The following is a 10479-nucleotide window of genomic DNA, read 5'->3' on the forward strand; positions in this document are numbered from 1 at the left end:
CCATAGGTTAGCGAGAAGAGCGGCCTCACAACTTGGGGCCCAGAGGAAGAGGCTTGATCAGCCAATTCACCTAAAGGATTACGCGGGAGTCAAGCACAAACACCCGATCAAGGAGGTTTTTTTTTTATGGACTTCGAGATTGATGGACGACTCCTAAAGAACTTACCATTCTTGGTCGTCCGGATGGACTACGACATCATCATTGGCAGGAAATGGTTTGAACAACACAGGGTCGCCGTTGCGCCTGGACTCAGGAAACTTCTCTGGTCATCAGGACGGGAAGGCGCGACGAGATTATCGGGCCGAAGACGAGACAGTCTGGGAAGCCGTCCTGGCGAAACCCGACGATTCCAACCACGCGAGTCGACGCCGATAATCCGCAGCAAATCCGCGCTGTTTCCGGTACGGAGCCTATCCAAGGAAGGGGGAAAACGGACGACCAAGAGGACGTCATCCGTGACTGTGGTCGCCTTGCTACCGACCAGCGTCTGGCCGGCCAGGAGAGCAATGCCGGCGGGCCGCCAACGTGTTCGGCACAAGCGCAAGCCCCAAGAATTCATGAACTAGCGTCTCCGGGAGCAAAGGGGACCCAAGTCGACCAGAGTCAATTGCCACAGGATGGACCACCCCACGACCACGACTCTGCAGGCCGACGGGGTGGTTGCCAGCTTTCTAAACCCGCAACAGGACCGGGAACTTCAGGGCTGCTGACAGCCCGCCTTAAGGGAATTCAGAGTGCATCGCGCCTCGGAGAATTGGCTCGAAGAAGTGTTACGGTGGCTCACGTGAACCCGCAAACGCCAGAGATGCCTAAGGTACCACCGAAGGACACCCGCCCAGTTATCCCACTTCCACGGGGTGAGGATGACGAGACGGTCCGCCTGATCAAAGAGAAACTCCCGACCCCGCTGGGCCATCTGGCTGGATTTTTCTCGAAGAAGGAGTCTAACCAGTTGCCTCCTCTCCGCGGCCCAGGAGGGACATGAAGATCTACCTGACCAAGCCATTGCCAGAGCGTTCGAGAGGTGTCTACCGCAACCCACATCATCTAGACGAACTACTCCGAAAGACGATTCAAGATTACCTGGACAAGGGTTTCATCGAGAGCTGCTGGCCTGGATTTGCCTCACCAGCCTTCTTTGTGCCCAAGGGTGACATGGGCATGGATTGAGATTCGTGATCGACTACCGGGACCTCAACGACGCCAGTGCAAAGATGAAGTACCCCATGCCTCTGTTAGAAGATACCCTGGTAAAACTAGCAAGCGCCAAGTTTTTACAAAAATCGACATCCGTCAAGCCTTCCATAGGTTGCGAATGGCCCTCGAAAGTATGGATCTGACGGCATTTCGGTGCCGGCTGGGAACTTTCCGTTGAAGGTGATGCCCTTTGGGCTGACGAACGGCCCAGCAATCTTTCAATGCTTTATCAACGACTGCCTGAGGGATATCCTGGACATCTACTGCAGTTCGTACGCCGACGACATCCTGATCTATTCAGAGTCGGCCGAGGAAAACGTGCGCCAGACCGAGGAAGTCATTCGACGACTGGCAGCGGCAGGCCTACAGGGCGACATCAAGAAGAGCTCCTTTTGCGTCACCGAGGTGGATTACCTCGGGCTGGTGATTAAGGCGGGGGAAGGTATCGCCCTTGACCCTAAGAAGAAACAGGCCATCCTTGAGTGGAGGCTGTCGGACCTAAAATCTACGAAAGCCATCCGATCTTTCCTCGGATTGGTTAACTTTGTCCGACGCTTCTCGAAAGTAAGCGAGCTGGCGCACCCGCTCAACGAGCTCCTAAAAGGGCAATCTTCAAGATCGGCAAGCAAGAGGAAGCGGCTTTGAAGCACTCAAGGAAGCCCTGGTCCGAGCTCCGGAATGGGCTTCTGGAAGATAGGCGCCCTGACTCGGATAGAGACTGATGCGTCAAAGCATTCGGTAGGCGCCACCGCTTTACAACAACAGAACGACAACTCATGGAAGCCGGTGGCCTACTTCTCCAAGACCTTGTCGTCAACAGAGACGGTATGGCCTATCCAAGACCGAGAATTCTCGCCATCATCCGCGCCCTAGAAGAGTGGAGGCCAGAGCTGGTTGGGGCCCTTTGAAGTAGTAACGGACCATGAAGCTCTCAAGTACTTTGCGACAAAGCGGGTTTTATCATCTCGACAAGCCTGTTGGGCACAGATTCTGTCGGAATTTGACTACAAGATGACATACCGACCCGGGAAGGAGAACATAATTGCAGATGCCCTGTCCCGGAAAAGCGAGAACTTCGAGACCGTCAGAGCCAGAGACCTGGATTCCCGCACCATGGAACTGGTCCCGAACGATCGGGTACCCGCAGAAGTTCTCGAGGAGACACATGTCGAAGCTGCTCCCAGACATCGCGGCAAATTCTGAGGACCGCGGCCCAGCAGTACCTGGGGAGGCACCAGCCGGAGTGTTCCTTGTGGAGCTGATTGTCCGGGAAAATGAGAAACAGATTCCCAAGGAGGACCGGCGGAAGGGAGATCGTATCTGGGTGCCGGAGTACTCGTCAGAAGGGCTCGCACTGCGAACTGCCTTAATCCGGAAGTCCACGAACCCAAATCAAGGGGTCATCCGGAAGAACAAGATGAAGGCGATGCTGCGGCCGTTCTATTACTGGCCACGTATGGATGAGGATCTCGCGCGCTACGCACGCAATTGCCAGGCATGCCGTAGGAACAAGGTGTGGAAAGATAAGTCACCTGGATTGCTCCATTCGTTGCCCGTCCCAGAGGAACCTTGGCATACCGTGCTGGTGGACGGAAAGGACATGCCGAATGATCGAAATGGATTCGACTACGTTTGGACGTTCATCTGCAAGCTGAGCAAGCTGATTCTCACGATTCCGGGGAAAAAGACAGACACCGCCGAAAGACTGGCCAAGCGATATTACCGCCGCGTGTTTGGTCACCTCGGTCTACCGAAGATTTGGCTCTCGGACAACGGACCACAGTTCATTTCGAAATTCATGGCCAAGGTCAACGAGATGACGGGAACAGAGCACAAATTCGGCAGTGCCTACCATGCGCAGACTCAAGGAGGCGTGGAGATTACCAACCAGTATCTTGACCAACGCTTGACGTTTTACGTGTCGTATTTTCAAGACGATTGGAGTGAGCATCTGGCGGCGTTAGACTTCGCGCATAACTCCACGCCGCACGACTCAACAGGCATGACTCCGATCGAGGCCTCCCAAGGGCGAGCACCCCACGCGGCTTTCGTTCATATAGCGACCGACAAGCAGGTCGGGGATTGGACCGACGCCCAAAAGGCAGCCAAGGACTTTGTGAATCGAGCCAAGAAAGTTTGTTCGCTGGCAAAAAGGAACGTGGAAGCGGCTCAAAGGCGCCAGGAACGATCAGCCAATTTGAAGAGAAGAGTGCCCGATTTTGATGTCGGTGACTGGGTGTTTGTTTCGAAAAGGGCTGATCAACTGACAGGCCAACAACGCGGCTAGATTCTAAGAACGCGGGTCCGTTCAGAATCGTGGCAAAAAGGGGTCACTCATTCGAGCTGGACCTACCCAAAGGCATGAGGGTGGCAAAGGTGCTGCATGCCGACCGGTTGAGAAGGGCTGCGCGAGACCCGCTGCCGGGACAGCAGGTGGAAGCTCCGCCGGCCGAGATGATTAACGGCGAGCCAGAGTACGAGGTGGCGAAAATATTGTCGTCAAGGATCTCAAGGGAAATTACAGTACCGAGCCGAGTGGGCAGGACAGGACCCTGACGAGCTATACTACGACGCTGAAGGGTTCAAGAATGGTGCCGCAGCTCTCAGGCGGTTCCACGACGAATATCCCGAGGCACCTGGACCGCCTGTACGATTGGCAGAATGGCTGCCAGCCGCTGCGGAAGACAGGTGGGCAGAGAGTCACAACGATGACAACAAGGCTGTCGGCCGGGCATGAGCGACGGCGACTGCGACGACACTCGTGAGGAGCCATCTCCACCGTTGGTGTTCGACGGCTTTAGGGGTAGTGTGACGGCCTAGCACCGTCACACCCTTTGCATACATGACCCACATGTTGCTGAGCCAACGGCCCACACGTACGGAAGGCATATTTAGGGAGAGGACACCCAGTTGTATTGTTCTGTTCTCCTTTCTCTTCTTCAGAGCAGAATCTTCGTAATAGAGTCCACAGCCTTCTGGCTCAGTCCGTGACCGTCACAGATATCCTTGTGTTTTCGTTGCAGCGGTTTTTTCGGGCTAACAGGGAAAGTAGATGCGAGTCGACATCGACCGCAGCCGAGCGGGCTTCTAGATGGGGATCAGGTAGCCAAGGAAGGGGGCGATAGAGACCAGTTTTCCGATCCCGATATGGACGCCGAGGACTATTTCAACCTGCTGCTTTCCCCCGTTCGACCGCGTCACTACCGTGAACAATTAGGGGCGGGTTGTGACTCCGATGCCGAGAACGAAGGCGAGAACAGCGACAACGATTCCGTGTATGAAAGCCCTGTTCGTAGTCGCTTGCAGCAGCCGTCTGCGCAGCCAAGACGCGGCCGCCGTGGTCCTGCCCCTGGCACGGGAGGGCGGCCGAGACAACCGGGAAGGCGAATCCAGAGACAACCTCGACGGCAAGCTCGACCGTCGCGGCCGCCACGGCGTGTACGAAGTCCAGTGATTATTCCACCAGAAGAATCGGCGGTCTTCCATACACAAGGTCCGGTGTGGAATGGCGATCTCGATGCTTGCGCCTTGACGGACCGTGATAAGGCCACTCTGCGCGAATTCTGGACCAAGCTCGACAATGATCAGATGGAATACTGCAGCCGATGCCATGAGTGTTGGTTTCAGATGGAAATAGATCATGACGGCATTTGCTCGCGTTGCTATCGAAAGGATGACAAGCGTGGCCCCGACGAGCCCTTCTTTTTCTCTGCGGAAAATCAACTTGACTTTGGCCCCGTACCGACCAGATTGCCTGAGCTCACGCCTACCGAGGAGTCATTGATTGCTCGCGTTCACGTCCATGTGAACATCATGCTGGTGAGAGGGCAGCAGTACAAGTATCGTGGGCATGTCGTTCACTTTCTTCGCGAGGTTGGCTTGGTGTATAACCAGCTCCCGCTTCTGCCACGGGAGCTGAACACGGTGTTGCTGCGTCCTGCCAACACGTCGTCACACGCCAATCTCAGCCGGCAATTTACCCGCCAGTTCCGTGTGCGCCGCCAGGCGGTTACGATATGGCTTGACTACCTCCGCCATCATCATCCTGGCTATCGATCCATAGGGCTGATATTTGAAGATTTTGAAGTCGAATCGGCCTCGGGACCCTTGAATTGAATGAAGCCGAATCGGGTAAGGTCTTCAAATTCGATGAATCAAAAATCAGGAGTCTTTATTCAATTCATTCATCAAAATCTTGAATGAATGGCGATATGGTCGAAATATACGGTGAAAAAAAGGATCACCCCGCTTCGCAGCTGCCAGCCAAGGGGGCATACAGGGAGGAATGGGCTAATGCCCAAAGCCACCCACCAAGGGCCTCCTTTCTTTCTGAGCAGTGTCAGAAACAGCGGTTCTGCGGCTCGTCCGAATGAGGAAGGTGGCAACGATAGTGGGCACACAGAAGAGGTCAATTGAGCTATATGCACGGCTGTGTGTGTGTAAAGGCGATGTGTGTGTTGCCCCTTCCGGCTAGGAATGTGCCCCTTTGGGCCCGCAGAAATCTCGGCTGAATGCCCCACGTGACCTGGCAGGTGACCCATGCCGCCCTTCCTGCTGCGCCGTTCCAACAAGCAGACACACGTACACATCAAGAAACAAGCTGCTTTGACCCCATCATACCTGTTGGCAGGGCTCGAGCATGAGACAAACTGGGAACGTCGTTCAACCGGTGTGTCGTATTATGCTATGAGGATTGTCTTCTATCTAGGAGGAGAGGCCAGCGTGGAAGATATAGCCACGCAAGCCTCAGCCGCACACGTGACCCTAAGGCCACATGCTGACCGTGTGATCTAGATACAATTGACGAGCATGATTCCCACAATACCAATAGATTCCACAATGCACTTTCCCATTAGGCACGCCACAGAACCACCGTTCTGACAGGAGCAAGGGTTCGCCCGCGCGGACATGGTAACTTCGAAATCGGCCGCCCATGCGATGACGCACTGCGTATTTAAAAGTCTGTTGTGCGTGTTTCAGTTGGATTCCGCCGTTCACACTCCACTGGGAAAATCCCAGTGGGTTGGAAGTGGGGTAGTTAGGGCGTCCATATATGTTGGTATAACGACCCTAACAGTGCCTGATACGCCCACCGTTTCAGCAGTCTTGCCACCCATACGGAGTATCAAAAACCATGAAGCTTATGAACAGTGCCATTTTATAATGCACACCATTTAAATGTAGTATCACTCGAATGTTCTGGATTTTCTGGTTCGGGTGATATAACTCTCGATATCTGTGCTTAACATTTGCTCAAGAAATGCCACATCATCCTGAAGGCAATAAATAGATCGGTCATTTGCTACTTGCAAAACTACATCTCAAGCACAGATTAAGCTCGGCAGCCCAAATTTTTGAAATATAATACAAGACTTATACCGTTAAACAGCCTCCGGCAAACTGATTAGAAAACGCGTTCAGATCCTCAACGTCTCAATACTGCGCGAACAATTGACGTGACACGAATTGCGTCATCTCGCGATTTGGAGACTGTTAGGGACTTATCTACTCATCGAGCCCAATATGACTGCTACTTGCTTGTCCACACAAACTAGCCCGATCAGAAAGTACCGAAACATCTGCATGATAAGGATATGTTGTGCCAACTAGCCGCGTTTAGACGCGTTATTCGCGCTCAATTGACCACCTGTTAATTCTACTGTCGGAAAGACACGGTCGTCAGCCCATCCCACATTTTTTTGCCTGCATTGGGCAACGGTCTTCGCGACAACTGTCACGACATTATTTTACGACGATCTCGCCTAATTCCTGCTTCGATGTTTCCGACAGCGGCTTCGGGTCGGCCCCCGAATCAACGTCCTGCCCGACGACCTATCCCACCCGTTCAACCTCGACTCCGTTATACTTTATTGTGGGTTATTTGGTGTCGTCCCGACTACCTGTCTCACGTCCATTCTCGAGCCTTTTAGCCTAGACCAGGTAAAACTTCATTACTGTCCAACCGATAGCTAATTATAACATGATACATAGTATGGCCCCTGCTGAATCGAAAACAGCTGCCGCAGCGAATTTCTTTCCCTCCGACTGGCAAAGATACGATTGTCTGCGCGCCCCCGGGCCATCCTGACTGTGAGTCAGATGATGACATGCCTGACGCGGATACATCAGAGCCGCCATTGAACAGTACCGGTAGTCACATGACGCTCGCAGAGAAAGCCAGACTTATCAAGAAGTGGGCCGACAACAAACAGAAGCATGTTCGCAAGAAGAGAGACAAGAATAGCCACGTTTATTGGTACATGCAGAGGGAAGCCATAGACAGAAGCTTTTACTCGGAGTACAAGGATGGACCGAAAATATTCCAAGAGTTCCGGTGGACTTGTATAGAGTGCCTTCAAAATCCTTCTACTCTTCGGAAGATATTCCAGGTCCTTGAATCGAACCGCCGAGGGGTTACCTCTGGCATGGGAGACCATTTAAAATCCCACAGTATTACGAAGGAGTCTCACCACGGTCGAATCAATGGATACGGCCGCGCCATTGGTGGAGGAGATTATACAGAGGTAGATGCATGGAGCGGTCGACCCAGGCAAAGAGCAAGGCTCACGGCAAAGGAGTCTATCCGCCAGTGGTTTGTAAAACACCGACAACCCTTCTCTGTTGTTGAGAACTTGAGACTCCTGCTTTCCAAGAGATGTTCTTGGCTCACAATACAACCTGTGTGTACAGGAGCCGTATAACCTTACGCAATCACATCTACACAGACTTTGTGGAACGCAGAGAGAAGCTGAAGATCGAGCTTCAGTACAATTGTGCTACCATCTCGCTCACCCTTGATATCTGGACAGCACCGAATCGGGTGCCTATTTTCGCCATTATTACGCACTGGATTACGCCGGAGTTTGAGGAGAGAGAGGAGGTTATTGAGTTTATCGAGCTCAAAAAATCTCACACTGGCAAACACGAGATAGTTGAGAAGACACTTGAGGAGCTCAGGCTCAAGCCAAAGCTTCTCGCCATTACGGGAGACAACGCCGCCAACAACGGCACGCTCTATTATTTGAAGACCAGACCACATTCCAATTTCCGGGCAAGCTGGTAGATGGTGTGAATATACCCTCATTGTTTGTGTATATGCTAATCTGCGTTCAGGCGAGAATCCTCCTCCTCAACCCCCTGCTCCGGCGGAAGTTCCCACCGAGGCTGAGGCTCCCAACGAACCTCCTACCCCCAAACCTCCTGCCTCCCAAGCCGATAAGTCTGCGATATCAACCCCCTGTCCAGATACAATGGAGGCTTCGGAGGATTGAGGCTCTACAAGTGTGTAACTGTGTACAATCGCGGATTCGAACGCGTTGGACCGATATATTTTGAGGATTCGGCAGAGCTTTTGAAAGTGCTTATTTTCGGTCCATTTGCCTAGGACGGGCGGATCAGTATTTATGTAAGTTAATTTTGTAATATTCGAGATTATCGAGAGACTTCCCAGAAGGCTATAAAACCATATACTACTTATTGGCGTTTTCGAGGTATCTTTGCAATCGCTTAGGTACACACCAAATTCACTTCGTTTAGGGATTCCTTCAAACTATTCATGAATGGCCTGAATTGGCCCAAACCCAACTTGAATCGCGAAAATTGGAGCTTGAAGATTTTGAATCAAGATCCAAAAAATTCAATTCATTTGATTCATCCTTCATTCAAAATCTTCAAAAAATTCACCTTCGTCTATCACCCCTATCGATCCATCGCCATCGACGACGAGCGACTGAGCCAACTGCCCGAGGACGGCAATGTGGTGGACACCATCCCCCAAAGTCAGGTGGAGGCTGCTGATGTGGGACCGGAGGAAGATCAGGAGGCAGAGCCTGACCTAGAGGATGCGGCTGCGGTGCCTGACCTGTTGGCCAAGGACACGGAGCTCGATGCTCTGCGGTCTATTCTCGCCTCTCATGCCCTGCTCTCCTTGGCATTCCCCTGCCTCTTTCCAGACGGCAGAGCCGACTTTGTGGAGCCTCGCTTGCGGTCCATTGAGTACAAGGATTACATCGAGCACGCGATGCGGTGGCACGACGGCCGTTTTGCGCGGCACCCGACCTTCCGTTTTGTCGCATTCAACACCCTGATGCGGTCCCAAGCACGTGCGCGGTCGAAATTCTTTGTGAAGCAACATGATGGCACTCGCGAACCGCTCACGCGAGAGCAGCTTCTTCAGGCACTCGAACACAGCGAGGATCCCGAGGCGCAGGCCCTGATTAACTCGATCACAAGGCAAGCGGTGTCGATTCGCGGTACGCGTCCCTTTTGGAACAGAAAGAGGCAGGACCTCGAGGCGTATGCCTATGTCCTGGGCTGTCCTGGCGCATTTATCACATTTAGCCCGGCCGATTTGCACTGGCGGAGCCTCTACCAACACATGCCCCGATATGGGGAATGGCTGCGAGCGTCCGAGCCGGAAAGGATGGCATTGTCGCGGTACTTATTGCGGCAGAATCCTCACATTGCTGCTTTCCACTTTCACCGCCGATACTGTCTCTTTCGGGATGTCGTGTTGAGAACGAAGTTTAACGTGACGGATTACTGGGATCGGTATGAATGGCAAGGGCGTGGGAGTCCACACAACCACGGCCTGTACTGGATGGAGAATGGCCCGGTAGCCGACATGGGGGACGAAGCCGCTCGAGACCTTTTTGCACGCACGTGGGGGTTCCACATCACTGCCATTAACCCGGAGCCGAGCAGGACAATGCCCCAGGGTGAAGGGAATCCCCTGAGTGTGGATCCGCTGGGCGTAGAGATGACATTCCTGCGGCTTTCGCAAATCGTCAACCGCTGCCAGCGCCACAGATGCAATACCGCTTACTGCTTGCGCGTCCGAAAGAGAAGTGGGGACCTGGCGAACGATATGGAAGGGGCTGCAGCCGATATCGAGGCGGCCAATGTCGCCGATCCGGAGAGGGAGTGTCGTTTCAACTTCCCCCGTGCCTTGCGGGAGCTAGCCGCAGTCATCAGGAAAGAAGGCAAGTCCTATTACATCTTCGAGGCAGCCCGCAACGACAGCCTCATGAACCACTTCAATCCTGCCATCATTCTGGGCTGGCTGGCCAATATCGACATATCGCCCTGCACCAGCTTATCGGTGGTGCCCGCAATTGCGTCGTAATTCACTTAGGCCACGTGACCACTTATCGCCCGCAAAACGCCGCCCGTGAAATCGTGTGCAGGACGCCTGATAAGTGCATTTGATAAGTTCCCACCCAACTTATCGGGTTTCCGGCCAACACCAGCCCAGACATTCGCCCTGTAGGAACGTTGCCCGA

General features: G+C 53.3%; 4 protein-coding genes across 4 annotated transcripts; all 4 read left to right on the plus strand.

The window, feature by feature from the left end:
- Nucleotides 1–1215: 1215 nt before the first annotated feature.
- Nucleotides 1216–3492, plus strand: HRG_11757 (reverse transcriptase (RNA-dependent DNA polymerase) domain-containing protein; the record flags this gene model as incomplete). Its single annotated transcript, XM_044870227.1, has 8 exons — nt 1216–1251; nt 1310–1762; nt 1964–2023; nt 2072–2335; nt 2484–2700; nt 2761–3141; nt 3199–3332; nt 3469–3492. The coding sequence occupies 8 exons, from the start codon at nt 1216–1218 to the stop codon at nt 3490–3492; spliced, it is 1569 nt and encodes a 522-aa protein (XP_044714722.1).
- Nucleotides 3493–4345: 853 nt separating this feature from the next.
- HRG_11758 (uncharacterized protein) lies at nt 4346–4652 on the plus strand (the record flags this gene model as incomplete). Its single annotated transcript, XM_044870228.1, has 2 exons — nt 4346–4473; nt 4520–4652. 2 exons carry the CDS (start codon nt 4346–4348, stop codon nt 4650–4652), a joined length of 261 nt encoding a protein of 86 aa, XP_044714723.1.
- Nucleotides 4653–7305: 2653 nt separating this feature from the next.
- HRG_11759 (uncharacterized protein) lies at nt 7306–8261 on the plus strand (the record flags this gene model as incomplete). The annotated part of the gene is made up of 2 exons (XM_044870229.1): nt 7306–7855; nt 7924–8261. The coding sequence occupies 2 exons, from the start codon at nt 7306–7308 to the stop codon at nt 8259–8261; spliced, it is 888 nt and encodes a 295-aa protein (XP_044714724.1).
- A 492-nt stretch (nt 8262–8753) lies between these two features.
- HRG_11760 (ATP-dependent DNA helicase PIF1) lies at nt 8754–10322 on the plus strand (the record flags this gene model as incomplete). The annotated part of the gene is made up of 2 exons (XM_044870230.1): nt 8754–9430; nt 9473–10322. The coding sequence occupies 2 exons, from the start codon at nt 8754–8756 to the stop codon at nt 10320–10322; spliced, it is 1527 nt and encodes a 508-aa protein (XP_044714725.1).
- Nucleotides 10323–10479: the final 157 nt, after the last annotated feature.

The sequence above is a fragment of the Hirsutella rhossiliensis genome, assembly GCF_020360975.1.
Source record: "Hirsutella rhossiliensis strain HR02 chromosome Unknown scaffold00022, whole genome shotgun sequence".
In the NCBI taxonomy this organism is placed as follows: domain Eukaryota; kingdom Fungi; phylum Ascomycota; class Sordariomycetes; order Hypocreales; family Ophiocordycipitaceae; genus Hirsutella; species Hirsutella rhossiliensis.